Genomic DNA, 21,022 nt, shown 5'->3' with positions numbered 1-21,022 from the left:
GCTGAGGAATGTATTGTGTATTTATTTTAGCATTTATTCTACTTGAGTTGTATATATGTTTATTTTGGGATGATTCCATATGCACTTTGCACTGCTCCATATGTGTATTAGCTGTACATTTTCTGTCATTTCTATCTGACTAAGAAATGTATTTTGTATGTTCAGTTTCAAAAATTATTTTATGGTTTGAAATTTAGATTTTTTTTAATTGTGCTTAAAAAAATTATAAAAGTATATACTGTATTTTTAGCTTTTGAATATCAAGAATTACTATATAGCAGATATGCTAATATAAATCTGTATAAACAAGTACTAGAAATGTAGATATTCAGGAATAATCGTTAATTGCACATTTTGTTCTGAATAAATGAAAAATATCTGAAAAGGTGAATCTGAAAGAAAATATCTAAAGCCATGTGGTAAGCATGATTCCTCTTTTGAATTCAATGTGGTAAGCTATAAAACTGCAGTTAACTAGTCTGATTATAATACTGCTCAAATTGGAAACTCGAATTAAAATTCCTAAGTAATTGGGGGAAGCATGTCATGGTAATTGTTGAACTGTAGCAGCACTTTCAGATTGTTCATTCTTTAGACAATCGATGGAAGAAGTCCAACTGATTAGCTAAGAGAAAAATTGTCTTTTGTGAACTACATTTACTAAATCTGTTGCTATGATAAGAAAATATTTTTTAGCATCATTGCTTTTATGTTAAAAAATAGCTTAAATATATAGTTTCTTCACAATTTTTTTTAGCTCTTTTAAATAACTGGGAATTTGGGGGGGGGGAATAGGATTATAACCATCTTTTCATTTTAAACAAACAATGAAGGAAAAAATTGTTGATCGTTTTAATTATGTTTTAAAATATAAATTCAACAAAATAAACATTAATAAATGTAAAATATTAATCCTTTTTCGGTGTCTTCCTTGCATTATTTCTTTAAAGATCCAAAAGTTGTGAATATTAAAATAAATAAATAAACTATCAGAAAAATAGTCAATTTCTCATAATTTTGTATCATAAATATATATATATATGCAATAAACTTTCTTGGTCTTTGTAATATTTTGTCTAAAATTTAATAATGAACTACAGAATGAAAATATGTATGAATAACCTATTTATTTCTTTTCTGTCATTTAAATATATTTTTTTAAAGAAAGGTTCCACATTCATATGTATTTTATATTTTTAAGCTGAAGGATGAAATGAAGCAAGCTCATAAGGCTAGGAAAATTTCTCACTTAGTGGAAGTAATACAGAAAAATGGATCTGAAGTTAGTATTTTATATAGTTTAATTGTTGTTTATATCTTCAGTAAAATTTATGCCTTCTAAAGGAGGAGGTTTTAAAGCATCCTGAAAGTGTAATTCGATGAAGAGGAGATTTGATGTACAAATTGCTCTGAACTCTGAATGTAAATGGCTAAACATAGATAGCCAGTGAACAAGAGTGATGGGCATTGTGTGCATTGCAACTGTGCAACGTACACCATATAAAACTTGTGATTGAGTGATTGTAAAACAGGTGATGCATGTGCCATAATGACAAATGTAGAATTTTAGTTCTATTTGAGAGGAATTGCATCATTGGAACCTTAAAGCAGTCTGGTCATCTTCAACATTTCTGCTATAGAAGATTGTTGGGAGTAATATTTATTTGACCATTTGTGTAAATGCTGGGAAAGCTTTATGAGCCAGAACTACAACTATGAGGCAAGATCTGTTCTATGATATTCTCATCGCATCAATGACATCATCTTTCTTAATATGACGTATTGCCTTATCCTTCTATGTATTGATACATATACCTGTAGCATATTGTACTATTTCAAACTATCTGACTAAGGCATATTAAGCTTTAAGACACTTCGTTGTGATATCTTCCATTAAACCGGGACCTCTGATAGCGCAAGAGTGGATTATTATAGTACCTTGATTTCTTTTAGGATGAGTGCTGATAGGATTGCATTACTTTCAGTGGGAAATCTGCTCCAACCTGGATGCGAATATCTATCACATCCTAGTACGGAAGCAGCTAGATCATTGGATGTAACTGATTATATTTGGCACTGGTACACTCTTGATACTCCTTGGGTAGTGATGTGGAGATCTAATTCTGACATTAGTAGATCCTCTTAATTATCCATTCTTTTAGTAGTCCAGTGATTTCAGAGTTTGAATTTTATATCTATGTAAGACAGCTCTGAGTGGATATTGAAAAATGCTGTTGAATTCATTATGAATGGTTTTATGATCATGATCAACTTTCGATCGCTTTGGTACCACTACTGAAACATTGCACAATAAACAAACTGCTTTTTTGACAAAGTTTGTAAATAACCGCTCTTCCTCCCATTTATTGTTGGTAGTGGTTGGTTTTCTTTCTTTTCAATGGCTTTGGCACAAGTGAACTGATTGACAACAATCAATTGCATGGCCGGATGGATGATTCATCATTTGTGAAAACGTGAAGCATCATCAAGAAGAAGCGGGGCTTGCGTTAAAGCAAGAGCTGTAATCTTAATATGCCATTCAGATAAAAACTCGAAAATGGGATAGAGTGAAGATGATATATATGAGTGAGTAGATAAACTCAAATGCAACACTCCTGTATGTCACATGTAATTGAACCTTTTTTATTGTCGATTTTTACATTAGGATTAGAGCAATACAACAGCCTTCTGTGTGACATGTAATTGAACCTTTTTTATTGTTGTTTTTTACATTAGTATTAGAGTAAAGCTTTTGTCTCATGGCAATACTGTTATTGTGGCTGGCGGGGGCTTAAAGTTAAGATTACAGGCTATCAGGCTCACATGAGTCATCGGTTGGATACCACCGTTCTAGATGATGAATGGATATCTTTTTATTTTAATCAAGATTTAGATCTCTCTTGTAAAACTGTCACTGAGTTTTGATACGTGTTATGTAGCACAAAAGATGGCCTTTAAAAATTCTAATTATGAGATTGTGTCTTTTATATCATTCTAACAATTTTGCCTCACTCTTTTGCTAGCATAAAAAGAATCTCCTCCTTAGTAACTCATATAAAAACAAATATCACACTTTTAAAGCAGAAAAGAAAGACTAATTACATAATAGGCAATAAATAGATCTAATAAAATTTGCCATATATGGAAATTTTAATTAAAATTGATAAAAGTGGACGGAGAAAGAACTTGTCATAAAAGATACAGAGGAAGTTTGAAAAAAATATTAAAATATTGTATGTGGAGGAAATGGAATGGGGAGAAAATTCTAATTGAATAAAAACATGTTAAGTTTTATGTCATTTGTGTTGCTATATGATGAAAAATAACTTTTCCTCCCTACATTTATTTAAATTACTATCAAAGGTTTTTTTTTTTTTAATTTGTGAGTGGGAGCTCTAGTTATAATTAATATGTCACTTGAAATTTCTGTTGGAGTTTCAATTGCTAGCTTTAAAAAGTCTTTGTTTGGTGCAAAGTAGAGATGGATTTTTATAATTGAGCATTACTTCACATTGCATTCAAATGGTAAAGTTTATGAAGTGAATGCTTCATATAGAAAGAGAACTTCCCGAATTTTTCTGAACCTAACAAGATAATGATTTTCTGCTTACAGGGTTCATAGCGGTCCTTATAAGTGCTTATAAGTCCTTATATTTGAAAATAAAATATAAAGGCCCTTATAGGTGCTTACTTTTTCTTTAAAGCCCTTATTTTTTTGTTTTTATTGCTTATTTTTTGCTTTCAGTGCTTTTTTTTTTTAATGAAAGCGCAACTTTTCCCCGTACCAAAGCCGAAACTAAATAAACAACTTTTCTTCCTAATATGGAATGTCAGATGGTGATTCATACACCTGGAAATAGCTTTCCCCCCTTTTTCTGCATTAACATAACCTTTGGTTTGCACGGAGAGTACAGACAGGTGCCCGTCGTTCTGTTGGTCAAAGAATTGCGAAAGCAGTTGAAAATTCCGGTACATTCGGCATTTTTTTCCTCCCACCCAAATACTACACACGTTTGAATTTCTATCAAGATCTTAATAATTTGCATTCTCGTTCCGCTTGATCAGTTCATATTCGTGTTTATTATGATCATTATGCTTATATTATGAGCATATGTATGGATGTTTATCATAACATAGTTGCAGGAACTGCTGAAGTATAGTAATTTTCCAAAAATGGTTGTGTTTTAACACAGATTAGCTTTCTAAAGAATAATATTCGGAATGGCTTAAATAAATGAAAGTAATTTAATAGTCAAAATAATTTCATTTTTTTGGCCAATACATTATACAGTACGAATGTTGGGAGGTTCTCCCCTTTTTCCGCAAAATCTCGAATATTGAAACTGTTATAGTTCGCTGCAAAACAAGCAACGGACTTTTTTTTTTTGTTTTTTTTTGTTGTCACTTTCCAATCTGGATTGAATAGGACTAAAAGTTCTGCGGTCTACCAACCCAAGCGAAGAATGATTCTATTCCGGAAATTTAGCGCAGTCTGTTGAAAATCAGAATGAAAAACACCCCAGATTGGTAAGTCTCTTTCTTTTCCTTTCTTTATTTAGTTATTTATTCTCCCAATACCAGCAGCTGTTGAATCCAATTGCATAATATCATGTAGGGAAGAATTACGGCGCACATATTGCGCAATAACGTTTGCGATATTTTGCAGAGATAATTAATTTTGATGTTCGATCCCAGATTTGTTTATGAACAATTAAAAGAGTTTTCCTGTGCTTGCAGAGCAGAATATTTTTCTGTTCCATTGGTTTGTTTTTATATGAAACAAACCAACGGAACTTGCACATATCGAAATGTCAAAAGCATTTATTTAGCGGAAAAATCTAAAGAACGGCTACAGTCTATCCCCCTTCGCTCCTCTTTTTCAAGTTACGCTCCGCTGTCCGAATATTCGCCAATTTTCAAGTATGCGGGTAGTTAAGCTTTTACTGTTAAAGGATGACTGCATGAAGCAAATTTCTGTCTTCTGATTTCAGAAATGTTTCTCTTTTTTTATTTAAATTACTTTGCTTGCAATATCTGTTAAGGGAAAACTGATATACGATGAAAATTTAGAAAATGTTCAGAATTTAGATTTAAATTAGTTAAATATCAATAAGAGTGGAAAAATAAATTGTATTTATTATTAAGTTCCAAGCGAATAGAATAAATATGCCTTGTTATTATTATTTATTTCCTCTATTTTGAACTGAAATTTCATCATTAAATCTTGTAATATAGTTTAGTTCTGCATAGTTTTTTTCTCTCATTGTAAGCTAGTTCTGTAAATTGAACTGTTATTTAAAATTTTAAAAAAAGTCATTATTTTCCATGGTTGAGGTAATGCTTATTCTCTCTTAATAAATACTGCATTTCTCATATTTTAAATTACGAGTCTAATTTTTAAGGTTATGCAGTTGTGTATAATGCAATTAAACGGGTGCTTATTTTTTTTCTCAAAATGTGCTTGAAAAGTGCTTATAGCTGCTTATTTTTTTAACTAAATTGTGGCTATGAACCCTGTGCTTAGTAAATTGATTTGAGAAAGTCAAAGCATTCAGCATAATGAATGACACTGGGTTCTTATCTGTTTTGAGTTTGGATGAAATGGAAAATGTCAGGAATTAAAGTGTTGTGATTAGCAACTAAGGGGTGACAAAAAAGAGCATTGAAATCAAATTTATTCTTGTAATGCACAACCATAAATCTAAATTTTGCAGAGAAAAAATACTGATCTCCATTTTGAATCAAATGAAAGGTTTTTAAAGCTGACACCATAACATGCAACTGAAATTTCAAGTGTTATATTACGTGTTTCTTTATAGGGGTATCATCCATTGAAACACTTTGTCATTAATATTTATTTTAGAATTCGTAAAATATTTTAAAGTTTAATATGCATGAATTTTGAATCATGCTGCATTTTTGTTGCACTGATGTACAAATCACAGTGGCGTCTAATGAATAAAGCTATATGCAGGATTATTTGTTCTTTGCATGAATTTATTCGTTACTGTACAAATATATTTACTTGCAAAATACTTGAATTTAGATAGCATCTTATAAGCTATGTATGAATTATTGAAGCTCCTCTAATATCTATATTTATTTACTTTTTCAAAATTTATACTTATTTATCTTGTTCACTTCTTTCTATTAAAAAAAGTAAAATTCGTTTAGGGTTCAGTTGATGCACAAGGATATAAATCAGTTCTTATATTGCATGAATTTTAACAGTCACTTAAAAATAGCTTATTGAAAGTATGATATGTAATTATAATTAGAAAAAAAAGTAGTCATTAACTGTAGTATGCTTGCTTTCTCATTGTGTTTCAAGTATTTAGAATAGCCTGAATCATTTTTAAAAATGTATTCAAAAAAGCAGAATTAGTTATTAAGATAATTTTAAAATCAATGTTAGAAAATCTTTCGATACATTTTCTTTATATAAGGTTTTTGTAAATGCCGTAATTGTGTAAATAGTGTACACTGATTAGGAGCTTTTAAAGTGAAATCTGTGGATTGTTTAGTTGTGTGAGCACACATGGATATGACACATTCATTATATGAATAACAGACTATCATAATTAAGTTAGCAAGTATACCACTGTAGCTCTAATTGCTGTACATTTTCATTGTTACTTTGTGATGTTAAAATAAGAGATCAGTGTACTAAATTAATGCTCTTAAAAGAAAAAATTAGCCTTTAAAATTTGACTTGCTTAAATCTGGACTAAAGCAGAAGTTCATATTTTTATCTCGCATGTAATTATTAGTTCCAGTGTCTTGTGCAAAATTTTTGAAACTCGTAAGTCCTAGGAATTTTAAACTGTGCAGTTAGTAAAACATATTGCTAATGAATGCAAGAATATATTGATAACAAAAATATTACCAGATTCCACCAAACTAGGGATTTAAAATAAAAAATCTTGCAACTTTGTTTTATAGGAATTCGAATGAGTTTTGAGGAATGTTTATTTCATTTTCTGAATTTGAGTATCATTACATTTTTGTTTCAACTCTATTTAAGTCTAAAAAATATACCCGGTAAATGTTATTTTCAATAAGAAATCATCGTTGAAACTTGATTTTTCAAAGAGTAATATTGTAGACTTTTTATTACATTAGTTATTTAATGACTTAATTATATTTTATCTTGATATCATTGTACTATTTATTTATATTTTATAAAATTTCAACGGCACTTTGTGAAATATATTGATTTATGCTTAAAATATTTCAAGAAATTGAGTAAGTACTTTTTGTTTAATCTACCCATTTTACATAAAATATATCCTCTACTAAGAATAAATTTCCTTTGATCATTTTTAGTACTATCTGAAATTCAATTCTCAGGAAAAAGTTTAGAACAAGAATGAATGATATATTTATGTCTTTAAAGAAGATAAACAATAGTGTGCATTCTTTTGGATTTGAAAAATTGTTTTACGGTTGCTTAGAATTATTTGTTTCAAATTTATATATCAAGCACATAATAAACTTAAATATAAGTGATCACTGTCATCATTTATTTGACGTCTTACTTAAATTATTTTAAAGAAAAATATAAAACTTCATTTTTCTTTATATTTTCTTTAAGTCAAAAGATGAAGCGAAGCAAAGTGAGAAAAGCTCTCAATTATTTGAATTGATACAGAAGAGAGGTTCTGAGGTTAGTATATACATAATCTATGTTGTTGTTGCTTATCCTAACTTGTGTGATGTAGTCAGCCCAAGCCCACAAAATTTCTGACGGCAACGAGCTCTAGATTATGTCGTCTGCCGTTGGCAACAGCTTTGAGCACCATTTTTTCCACAGTGCGATTTCGCTGAGTTCCATCCCCCAATTTTGATTGAGAACACCCGGGGGGATGGTTCTCCCACCCCTCTCCCCTTTCCTCTAAACCACACGAGAGGACTTTCGGCTGGCCACATATTTAGAGCACTGACATGCCGCAGTGACCGATAAATTTAAAAACGTCCATGCTTTCTCCGGGATACAGACGTGGGCCCTTTGGCACGCAGTCAGCGATGCTAATCACTATATTGATCGGGGAGCACATAATTAATGCTGCATTATTTTTATCTCAATGATGTTTATATTTTGAATTACACTATAATAAAAATGCATAAATGTAGGCTGAGAAATGTATCGTGTATTTATTTTAGCATTTATTATACTTGTATATATTTTTATTTTGGGATGATTCCATATGCACTTTACACTGCTCCATATGTGTATTAGCTGTATATTTTCTGTCATTTCTATCTGACTAAGAAATGTATTTTGTAGGTTAAGTTTCAAAATTATTTTATGATTTTTTTTGTAATCGTGGTAAGAAATTGTGATGAAAAGTTTAGATTTAGTTTTTTTAAATTCATTTTTATTAAAATTGAAATTTAGGTTTTTTCTAATTGTGCTTATAAAAAATTATAAAGTATATAGTGTATTTTTAGCTTTTGAGTATCAAGAATTACTATATAGCAATTATGCTAATACAAATCTGTATAAACAAGTACTAGAAATATAAAAATTCAGGAATAACCATTAATTGTAAATTTTGTTCTGAATAAATGAAAAATATCTGAAAAGGAGTATCTGAAAGAAAATATCTAATGCCATGTGGTTAAGCGTGATTCCTCTTTTGAATTCAATGTGGTAAGCTATAAAACTGTAGTTAACTAGTCTGGTTATAATACTGCACTAAACAGGAAACTGAAATTAAAATTTTTAAGTAATTGGTGGAAGCATGTCATGGTAATTGTTTGAACTGTAGCAATACCATCAGATTGTTCATTCTTTGTACAATCGATGGAAGAAGTCCAATTGATTAGCTAAGAGAAAAATTGTCTTTTGTGAACTACATTTACTAAATCTGTTGCCATGATAAGAAAATATTTTTCAGCATCATGGCTGTTATGTTAAAAAATAGCTTAAATATATAGTTTCTTCACAATTTTTTTTTAGCTCTATAAATAACTGGGAATTGGGGGAGGGATAGGATTATTACCATCTTCTTTTCATTTTTAAACAAACAAAGAAGGAAAAAATTGATCGTTTTAATCATGTTTTAAAACATAAATTCAACAAAATAAACATTAATAAATGTAAAATATTTATCCTTTTTTTGTGTCTTCGTTGCATTATTTCTTTAAAGATCCAAAAGTTGTGAATATTAAAATAAATAAATAAACTATCAGAAAAATAGTCAATTTCTCATAATTTTGTATCATAAATATATATATATATATATACAATGAACTTTCTTGGTCTTTGTAATATTTTGTCTAAAATTTAATAATGAACTACAGAATGAAAATATATATGAATAGGCTATTTATTTCTTTTCTGTCATTTAAATATGTTTTTTTAAAGAAAGGTTCCACATTTATATATATTTTATGTTTTTAAGCTGAAGGATGTAATGAAGCAAGCTCATAAGGCTAGGAAAATTTCTCACTTAGTGGATGTAATACAGAAAAATGGATCTGAAGTTAGTATTTTATATAGTTTATTCGTTGTTTATATCTTCAGTAAAATTTATGCCTTAAATGGAGGAGGTTTTAAAGTATCCTGAAAGTGTAATTCGATGAAGAAGAGATTTGATGTACAAATTGCTGTGAATGTAAATGGCTAAATGTAGATAGCCAGTGAACAAGAGTGATGGGCATTGTGTGCTTTGCAACTGTGCAACCTACACCATATAAAACTTGTGATTGATTGATTGTAAAACAGGTGATGCATGTGCCATAATGACAAATGTAGAATTTTAGTTATATTTGAGAGGAACTGCATCATTGGAACCTTAAAGCAGTCTGGTCATCTTCAACATTTCCACTATAGAAGATTGCTGGGAGTAATATTTATGTGACCATCTGTGTAAATGGTGGGAAAGCTTTATGATAGGGTTCGTACGGTCCTTAAGAGTCCTTAAAATTACTTAAGTTTTTTGGAATCGATTTTATGTCCTTAAAAGTCCTTAATTTTGGCCAAAATTGGCAGAAGGTCCTTAATTTTAATCATCTGAAATTTCTCTCTGTTTTTACGACTGCCATTTTGGGTTTGAATTAGCATTTTGCAGCAATATTTTTGGCGATTCACTGACAAATATGGCTGATTTTTGAATGGGTTCATGAGTTATAATTTTTTCCTATTTGTAATATAAATAATGGTGGGATACTCGAGTTTGTCAGCAAGAAGTGAAACATAAGCATTTCGAAATTGTTTCATTTTTTGTAATGAAAAGCTCTCAAACAACTTTCCGCTTTTGGTGATGTGAATTCTTTTATTAAACGGTTCTAAATTTGGTGATTATCAATAGTTTGCGATTTTAAAATCTGTTTCTATATAGAAAAATTTTAATTCTGAGATCTGGGAATTTTTTGACGATTTTTTTAGGACATTCTGATGTTGATAAATTTCATTGAAATAATGGTAAATATTAGAATTATATTTAAGAAATAACATTAAAATAAAGCATTTTTATTTTTCACTGTCATATTATAAAGTTCGATTCGGGCCACATATTATACAATTTTTTGAATATGAAAAATAAGCAAGGAATAATGCTCATTAGCACAGTTTACAAAACATTTTTTAGCAAAAGCAAAATAGTTATGTAATTAATTAAAAATGTCTTGTTAATTTTTTTCATGGTAAGGATCTTTCCCATTTCTCAGAATGATCAGAATTCTCAGAAAATGCTTCAGTTTTCTCTATAAAATTAATTTCACGCTTTTTTTCCTCCTATTTAAAAAAAAAAAAAAAAAAAAAAAAAAAAAAAAAAAAAAAAAAAAAAAACCATTTCTGGCCTTTTGCTGTTACAGAATTGGCAGGGGTAATTTTTCTTTAGGATTTTAAACATTGAAGCTTGGAAAGTTTAGAAAGATTTTAAGGCAAATTTATAGACCCAAGATTTTAAAATATTCCAGAAAAATGTGATAAAATGAAAAATGTCTCCATGGTAGTAACACGCAGTTTCTTACATTTTGAAGAACATCTGGAAGAACAATGAAAACATAATAGTTGAATGTTTTACTTCTGATTATAGAATCGCTTTCTTAACATTTTTATCTTCCCTTTATTTTCTCTACTTTTCACTAGATACAAGCATGGAAAATATCAAAAGTACTTCTAATCTTATCATATGGACAGGCATTATAGAAATAATTTGATTTTGTCACCTGATGCAGTCTGTGTGGATCCTAAATTCTGCTGCCTGGTGCCTTTCTAAATTCTGCTTCCAATGCCTGCTCTAAATTCTAAAAGTTTTGCCACTTCTAGATTTTGTTGCTCATTGTGTCCCTAAATTCTAAAAATTATGCCACACCAGCTCTGTGACCAGACTTTACCATATGTATTTCATATTTCTTCTGAATGTTCGTATTACTAAAGAAATAAAATTAGCAACTTTTTCCATACACTTTAAATGCATTTAGTCTTTTAGAATAACAGAAGTCTTTAATTAAATCCCAAAAATTTTAAGTGAAAAGGAAACGTGTTGAAAAAAGAAACTAAATATGTAAAGAGAAAGAAAATTATTCTTCAAAGATATGTAGAGTTATTATTATGTAAATTACGTGTTAAACCTTTACCGTGGTCACAAGGTAAAACACAAAAATATAAAAATTCATGTGAAACTTATTCTTTGCATCTAGTGAGACTTAATGCAAAACAACTTATCACTGCTAATGCTCTAGTGGCTTAATAGAACCTTAAAGTATATTAACTGAGTTACAGCCTCTGGAACTCTACACAAAGCTACGATACTAACAGTGTCAGAGAGAGGTCAGCTAACTTTCAAAACTTGCTAACTGTGCCTACATCAGGCCTTTCAGATTTGTTCTGATCAGCAGGTCTCTCTATAGACGAGCAGGAGCGATTACAACAGCCAGTCTTTTGTTATGAATCATGCTGATTATGATTTTAATGCTCATTTTAACCTATGCTGCTTGACATAAAAATCTACTTACTATTTACTAAACCTCTAGACTGAGCAAGTATGTGACAAAATGAAACATTAAAAAAAGAAAAAGGTAACTTTTAGTAAAACGTAACTAAAATGTCACTTATCTTCTTTCAGATATGTCCAGTTATTATGAGTGTAAAATATTTAATGCTACTTGATAAATTTCATAAAATTAATTTTATTCTCAAAATATTAATAATTATGTTAATTAAGTTATGTTTAATAATAGTGCATCCTACTCACGTTCAGGCATAGACATAATATTTTTAATTGAATTTATTCAGTTCCCATTTGTTTATAGGTCCTTAATTTTTTTCATTAATGGTCCTTAAAAGTCCTTAAAAGTACTTAATTTCCTTGTGAGAAATGTGTACGAACCCTGTATGAGCTAGAACTACAACTATGAGGCAAGATCTGTTTTATGATGTTTCATAGTCACATAGCTCCTCATCTCAAATATACACGATAATGTTCGAAGCCCGTTCCCCTAACAAGTTTAACAATATTTCTGCTCTAGATTTCTCAGGAACATATTTTGTTGAAAAAGCTCTTTCTAAAGATGAGAAAAAATAACTCCAGTTTTCAGGTTTGTTTGGAACCTTCAATGTTAGTGTTCTTATACTTTTAATAAGGGAATCTAAGGAATTGGAACTTTCTCCTTTACTTTCGTTTTGATCATTATTATCACTTTTGCTTTCAGCTTGCAATCGAGCAATTTCCAGTTCTGTTTTACATCTCTCTAATTTAATGTGTTCTAACTGTAATACTTTAGCTTTTTCAGATTTACGATGCTCTATTATGGAATTACCCAACTCTATTAGCAAATTTGGATCGGATTTAAAAGCTTCACTACGCTTAATCGTTAAATTTAGATCTGTAACAGTTATCTTTTCACTTAATTCTATATTCAGTTCTAAAGCTAATAGCTTTAAATCCTCTTTTAGTGAAGCTTTTATCAACATTGTACTCTTAATGAAATAACACAAGAGAATAAGTAATCGTTCTCAAATACTTAAACACCCTAACACAGTATATAAATACCATATATTTTCTCAAAACTCTTACACAGTATCTCTAAATAATAAAATGGCACTTTATTTCTAAATTGAAACTGCTGACTTACTTGTAAATAACATACGTTACTTACTTGTAAATGACAGCGTTAACATACGCTGACTTACTTGTAAATGACTTACGTTACTTGTAAATAACTCATAATCCATAGATCTCTGGCCCAGGACGGACCACGGGGTTTTGCACAGGCACTACACTATAATAAACTCAAGAACAATGGACTGTATTAAATATCACACTTTTATTCTCGTTAAATTACATCATTCATGGCCACTTAAAGCCACAAATTCTCTCACACGCTCTTAGCTCACAATCTCATGTCACACTCTACGAGCTCCAGGCGCATGCGCAGACACTAGTAATGAAATGCGTGCGCAGGCGCAACATCCTCTAAAACCTATATTTATTTACTTTTTCAAAATTTATACTTATTTATCTTGTTCACTTCTTTTTATAGAAAAAAGTAAAATTCGTTTAGGGTTCAGTTGATGCAAGAGAATATAAATGAGTTCTTATATTGCATGAATTTTAACAGTCACTTAAAAATTCTAACAGTCACTTAGCTTATTGAAAGCATGATATGTAATTATAATTAGAAAAAAAAAAGTAATCATTAACTGTAGTATGCTTACTTTCTGATTGTGTTTCAAGTTTTTAGAATAGCCGGAATCGTTTTTTAAGCATATATTTAAAAAAGCAGAATCAGTTATTAAGATAATTTTAGAATCAATGTTAGAAAATCTTTCGATATATTTTCCTTATATTAGGTTTTTGTAAATGCCGTAATTTCTATAAATAATGTACACTGATTAGGAGTTTTTAAAGTGAAATCTGTGGATTGTTTAGTTGTGTGAGCACACATGGATATGAGACATTCATTATATGAATAACAGACTATCATAATTAAGTTAGCATGTATACCACTGTAGCTCTAATTGCTGTACATTTTCATTATTACTTTGTGATGTTAAAATATGAGATCAGTGTACTAAATTAATGCTCTGAAAAGAAAAAATTAGCCTTTAAAATTTGACTTACTTAAATCTGGACTAAAGCAGAAGTTCATATTGTTATCTCGCATGAAATTATTGGTTCCAGTGTCTTGTCAAAAATTTTTGAAAGTCCTAGCAATTTTAAACTGTGCAGTTAGTAAAACATAATGCTCATTAATGCAAGAATATATTGGTAACAAAAATATTACCAGATTCCACCAAACTAGGGATTTAAAATAAAAAATCTTGCAACTTTGTTTTATAGGAATTCGAATGAGTTTTGAGGAATGTTTATTTCATTTTCTGAATTTGAGTATCATTGCATTTTTGTTTCAACTCTGTCTTCACACTTTAAGTGCCAAAAATATACCCGGTAAATGTTATTTTCAATAAGAAATCATCGTTGAAACTTGATTTTTCAAAGAGTAATATTGTAGACTTTTTATTACATTAGTTATTTAATGACTTAATTGTATTTTATCTTGATATCATTGTACTGTTTATTTATATTTTATAAAATTTCAACGGCATTTTGTGAAATATATTGATTAATGCTTAAAATATTTCAAACAATTGAGTAAGTACTTTTTGTTTAATCTACCCATTTTACATAAAATATATCCTCTACTAAGAATAAATTTCTTTTGACCATTTTGAGTACTATCTGAAATTTAAATCTCAGGCAAAAGTTTAGAACAGGAATGAATGATATACAGTCAAAAGTCGTTAATTCGGACACCCATAATCCGGATTGATCTATAATCTGGACCTCAAAGCTAAAAACTTTCTGCGCATGCCTCGCGTTGACGCATGCGCATAGGCGTTTACGTGTGCGCGTGAGACCTTTACAGCTGCGAATATGCTTGTGCGCGTGCACATAAAACGTTTATGCATGCGCGTTTAATGTATAACGGACGGTATAAGCTAAGCTAAAATTATCTAATTCAGTTAATGTCGCAGATTGCGTTGTATCTTAATCTTCGAATTGGATCCGGCTTATTATTTTTTACAGACTGTTAGAGCAATTTTATAAAAGTAAGCTTGAACTTTCGATTATATCAAATAGAATTTCCGATACATATTTTCTAATATGTAAAGGATCTAAAGTGAAAGTATGTTTCGAAATCCGAAATCTGTTTGTCAATTTCATGCTGCTTGGCTGGGGGAACGCCGCGGTGCTCAATGAATTGGAAGTTGATCTGTCAGCACTATCCTTATCTTCAGGGAAGATGTTTTTATTTTATTTGGCTTATAATTCCTTACTAAATGTAGTATTTCATCTCGATGTACTCCGTCTTTGATATGATTTAAAACAAGTTCCTCGTCACTATAATTCACTTCTTCCTATAGTGAAGAAAGTGACAGAGGTTATTGAAAACGAAAAAATTTCGATTGACAAATTAGTCGGTGTTCTCGATACAGCAATTATAGGTCTTGAACAGCGGAACTTTGTAACTAAACAAGAAATTATGTCTGTTTAATAGAAATAAAGAGAAAGTATTATCGCATGAAACGAAGCAACTTAAACAATTTACATTGAAAGAAATGTTTAATAAAGTAAACAAATAAATATTAAGCTTTTTCTTTTTGTAAATTTTGATACCCTTTAGATCACAATTGTTCTTTATTACATAAATTACGGTTTCATATTTTTAATTTTGTAATTTCTGCATGCCATTTTACCAGATTTAAACTGATGATCTATAATCCGGAATCGCCGAAGTCCCGATGAGTCCGGATTAACGACTTTTGACTGTATTTATATCTTTAAAGAAGATAAACAATAGTGTGCATTCTTTTGGATTTGAAAAATTGTTTTACGGTTGTTTAGAATTCTTTGTTTCAAATTTATATATCAAGCACATAATAAACTTAAATATAAGTGATCACTGTCATCATTTATTTGACGTCTTACTTAAATTATTTTAAAGAAAAATATAAAACTTCATTTTTCTTTATATTTTCTTTAAGTCAAAAGATGAAGCGAAGCAAAGTGAGAAAAGCTCTCAATTATTTGAATTGATACAGAAGAGGGGTTCTGAGGTTAGTATATACATAATCTATTTTATTGTTGCTTATCCTCACTTGCGTGATGTAGTCAGCCCAAGCCCACAAAATTTCTGACGGCAAGGAGCTCTAGATTATGTCGTCTGCCGTTGGCAACAGCTTTGAGCACCATTTTTTCCACAGTGCGATTTCGCTGAGTTCCATCCCCCAATTTTGATTGAGAACACCCGGGGGGATGGTTCTCCCACCCCTCTCCCCTTTCCTCTAAACCACACGAGAGGACTTTCGGCTGGCCACATATTTAGAGCACTGACATGCCGCAGTGACCGATAAATTTAAAAACGTCCATGCTTTCTCCGGGATACAGACGTGGGCCCTTTGGCACGCAGTCAGCGATGCTAATCACTATATTGATCGGGGAGCACATAATTAATGCTGCATTATTTTTATCTCAATGATGTTTATATTTTGAATTACACTATAATAAAAATGCATAAATGTAGGCTGAGAAATGTATCGTGTATTTATTTTAGCATTTATTATACTTGTATATATTTTTATTTTGGGATGATTCCATATGCACTTTACACTGCTCCATATGTGTATTAGCTGTATATTTTCTGTCATTTCTATCTGACTAAGAAATGTATTTTGTAGGTTAAGTTTCAAAATTATTTTATGATTTTTTTTGTAATCGTGGTAAGAAATTGTGATGAAAAGTTTAGATTTAGTTTTTTTAAATTCATTTTTATTAAAATTGAAATTTAGGTTTTTTCTAATTGTGCTTATAAAAAATTATAAAGTATATAGTGTATTTTTAGCTTTTGAGTATCAAGAATTACTATATAGCAATTATGCTAATACAAATCTGTATAAACAAGTACTAGAAATATAAAAATTCAGGAATAACCATTAATTGTAAATTTTGTTCTGAATAAATGAAAAATATCTGAAAAGGAGTATCTGAAAGAAAATATCTAATGCCATGTGGTTAAGCGTGATTCCTCTTTTGAATTCAATGTGGTAAGCTATAAAACTGTAGTTAACTAGTCTGGTTATAATACTGCACTAAACAGGAAACTGAAATTAAAATTCTTAAGTAATTGGTGGAAGCATGTCATGGTAATTGTTTGAACTGTAGCAATACCATCAGATTGTTCATTCTTTGTACAATCGATGGAAGAAGTCCAATTGATTAGCTAAGAGAAAAATTGTCTTTTGTGAACTACATTTACTAAATCTGTTGCCATGATAAGAAAATATTTTTCAGCATCATGGCTGTTATGTTAAAAAATAGCTTAAATATATAGTTTCTTCACAATTTTTTTTTAGCTCTATAAATAACTGGGAATTGGGGGAGGGATAGGATTATTACCATCTTCTTTTCATTTTTAAACAAACAAAGAAGGAAAAAATTGATCGTTTTAATCATGTTTTAAAACATAAATTCAACAAAATAAACATTAATAAATGTAAAATATTTATCCTTTTTTTGTGTCTTCGTTGCATTATTTCTTTAAAGATCCAAAAGTTGTGAATATTAAAATAAATAAATAAACTATCAGAAAAATAGTCAATTTCTCATAATTTTGTATCATAAATATATATATATATATATACAATGAACTTTCTTGGTCTTTGTAATATTTTGTCTAAAATTTAATAATGAACTACAGAATGAAAATATATATGAATAGGCTATTTATTTCTTTTCTGTCATTTAAATATGTTTTTTTAAAGAAAGGTTCCACATTTATATATATTTTATGTTTTTAAGCTGAAGGATGTAATGAAGCAAGCTCATAAGGCTAGGAAAATTTCTCACTTAGTGGATGTAATACAGAAAAATGGATCTGAAGTTAGTATTTTATATAGTTTATTCGTTGTTTATATCTTCAGTAAAATTTATGCCTTAAATGGAGGAGGTTTTAAAGTATCCTGAAAGTGTAATTCGATGAAGAAGAGATTTGATGTACAAATTGCTGTGAATGTAAATGGCTAAATGTAGATAGCCAGTGAACAAGAGTGATGGGCATTGTGTGCTTTGCAACTGTGCAACCTACACCATATAAAACTTGTGATTGATTGATTGTAAAACAGGTGATGCATGTGCCATAATGACAAATGTAGAATTTTAGTTATATTTGAGAGGAACTGCATCATTGGAACCTTAAAGCAGTCTGGTCATCTTCAACATTTCCACTATAGAAGATTGCTGGGAGTAATATTTATGTGACCATCTGTGTAAATGGTGGGAAAGCTTTATGATAGGGTTCGTACGGTCCTTAAGAGTCCTTAAAATTACTTAAGTTTTTTGGAATCGATTTTATGTCCTTAAAAGTCCTTAATTTTGGCCAAAATTGGCAGAAGGTCCTTAATTTTAATCATCTGAAATTTCTCTCTGTTTTTACGACTGCCATTTTGGGTTTGAATTAGCATTTTGCAGCAATATTTTTGGCGATTCACTGACAAATATGGCTGATTTTTGAATGGGTTCATGAGTTATAATTTTTTCCTATTTGTAATATAAATAATGGTGGGATACTCGAGTTTGTCAGCAAGAAGTGAAACATAAGCATTTCGAAATTGTTTCATTTTTTGTAATGAAAAGCTCTCAAACAACTTTCCGCTTTTGGTGATGTGAATTCTTTTATTAAACGGTTCTAAATTTGGTGATTATCAATAGTTTGCGATTTTAAAATCTGTTTCTATATAGAAAAATTTTAATTCTGAGATCTGGGAATTTTTTGACGATTTTTTTAGGACATTCTGATGTTGATAAATTTCATTGAAATAATGGTAAATATTAGAATTATATTTAAGAAATAACATTAAAATAAAGCATTTTTATTTTTCACTGTCATATTATAAAGTTCGATTCGGGCCACATATTATACAATTTTTTGAATATGAAAAATAAGCAAGGAATAATGCTCATTAGCACAGTTTACAAAACATTTTTTAGCAAAAGCAAAATAGTTATGTAATTAATTAAAAATGTCTTGTTAATTTTTTTCATGGTAAGGATCTTTCCCATTTCTCAGAATGATCAGAATTCTCAGAAAATGCTTCAGTTTTCTCTATAAAATTAATTTCACGCTTTTTTTCCTCCTATTTAAAAAAAAAAAAAAAAAAAAAAAAAAAAAAACCATTTCTGGCCTTTTGCTGTTACAGAATTGGCAGGGGTAATTTTTCTTTAGGATTTTAAACATTGAAGCTTGGAAAGTTTAGAAAGATTTTAAGGCAAATTTATAGACCCAAGATTTTAAAATATTCCAGAAAAATGTGATAAAATGAAAAATGTCTCCATGGTAGTAACACGCAGTTTCTTACATTTTGAAGAACATCTGGAAGAACAATGAAAACATAATAGTTGAATGTTTTACTTCTGATTATAGAATCGCTTTCTTAACATTTTTATCTTCCCTTTATTTTCTCTACTTTTCACTAGATACAAGCATGGAAAATATCAAAAGTACTTCTAATCTTATCATATGGACAGGCATTATAGAAATAATTTGATTTTGTCACCTGATGCAGTCTGTGTGGATCCTAAATTCTGCTGCCTGGTGCCTTTCTAAATTCTGCTTCCAATGCCTGCTCTAAATTCTAAAAGTTTTGCCACTTCTAGATTTTGTTGCTCATTGTGTCCCTAAATTCTAAAAATTATGCCACACCAGCTCTGTGACCAGACTTTACCATATGTATTTCATATTTCTTCTGAATGTTCGTATTACTAAAGAAATAAAATTAGCAACTTTTTCCATACACTCTAAATGCATTTAGTCTTTTAGAATAACAGAAGTCTTTAATTAAATCCCAAAAATTTTAAGTGAAAAGGAAACGTGTTGAAAAAAGAAACTAAATATGTAAAGAGAAAGAAAATTATTCTTCAAAGATATGTAGAGTTATTATTATGTAAATTACGTGTTAAACCTTTACCGTGGTCACAAGGTAAAACACAAAAATATAAAAATTCATGTGAAACTTATTCTTTGCATCTAGTGAGACTTAATGCAAAACAACTTATCACTGCTAATGCTCTAGTGGCTTAATAGAACCTTAAAGTATATTAACTGAGTTACAGCCTCTGGAACTCTACACAAAGCTACGATACTAACAGTGTCAGAGAGAGGTCAGCTAACTTTCAAAACTTGCTAACTGTGCCTACATCAGGCCTTTCAGATTTGTTCTGATCAGCAGGTCTCTCTATAGACGAGCAGGAGCGATTACAACAGCCAGTCTTTTGTTATGAATCATGCTGATTATGATTTTAATGCTCATTTTAACCTATGCTGCTTGACATAAAAATCTACTTACTATTTACTAAACCTCTAGACTGAGCAAGTATGTGACAAAATGAAACATTAAAAAAAGAAAAAGGTAACTTTTAGTAAAACGTAACTAAAATGTCACTTATCTTCTTTCAGATATGTCCAGTTATTATGAGTGTAAAATATTTAATGCTACTTGATAAATTTCATAAAATTAATTTTATTCTCAAAATATTAATAATTATGTTAATTAAGTTATGTTTAATAATAGTGCATCCTACTCACGTTCAGGCATAGACATAATATTTTTAATTGAATTTATTCAGTTCCCATTTGTTTATAGGTCCTTAATTTTTTTCATTAATGGTCCTTAAAAGTCCTTAAAAGTACTTAATTTCCTTGTGAGAAATGTGTACGAACCCTGTATGAGCTAGAACTACAACTATGAGGCAAGATCTGTTTTATGATGTTTCATAGTCACATAGCTCCTCATCTCAAATATACACGATAATGTTCGAAGCCCGTTCCCCTAACAAGTTTAACAATATTTCTGCTCTAGATTTCTCAGGAACATATTTTGTTGAAAAAGCTCTTTCTAAAGATGAGAAAAAATAACTCCAGTTTTCAGGTTTGTTTGGAACCTTCAATGTTAGTGTTCTTATACTTTTAATAAGGGAATCTAAGGAATTGGAACTTTCTCCTTTACTTTCGT

At 29.9% G+C, this 21,022-nt stretch overlaps 1 protein-coding gene across 7 annotated transcripts in view; it reads left to right on the top strand.

Moving 5' to 3' along the window:
* Positions 1–21,022, top strand: part of LOC118185255 (uncharacterized) — a 472,173-nt gene that overhangs the window by 108,962 nt on the left and 342,189 nt on the right. For all 7 annotated transcript variants that reach the window (XR_015041131.1, XM_085816706.1, XM_085816708.1 and 4 more), the window contains exons 15-19: positions 1,202–1,282; positions 7,595–7,666; positions 9,408–9,488; positions 16,001–16,072; positions 17,814–17,894. Coding sequence is in view for 6 of the 7 variants with exons in the window: in XM_085816706.1 (XP_085672832.1) it covers positions 1,202–1,282; positions 7,595–7,666; positions 9,408–9,488; positions 16,001–16,072; positions 17,814–17,894 (387 nt within the window). In the remaining variant the exon portion in view is untranslated. The remainder of the gene's footprint in view (positions 1–1,201; positions 1,283–7,594; positions 7,667–9,407; positions 9,489–16,000; positions 16,073–17,813; positions 17,895–21,022) is intronic.

The sequence above is a fragment of the Stegodyphus dumicola genome, chromosome 5 (genome assembly GCF_044657685.1).
Source record: "Stegodyphus dumicola isolate Sdum_Otavi_A_Nest chromosome 5, ASM4465768v1".
Classification (NCBI taxonomy): domain Eukaryota; kingdom Metazoa; phylum Arthropoda; class Arachnida; order Araneae; family Eresidae; genus Stegodyphus; species Stegodyphus dumicola.
Note: the sequence above shows the minus strand (reverse complement) of the source record. Positions and strands in the feature narration are given on the sequence as shown.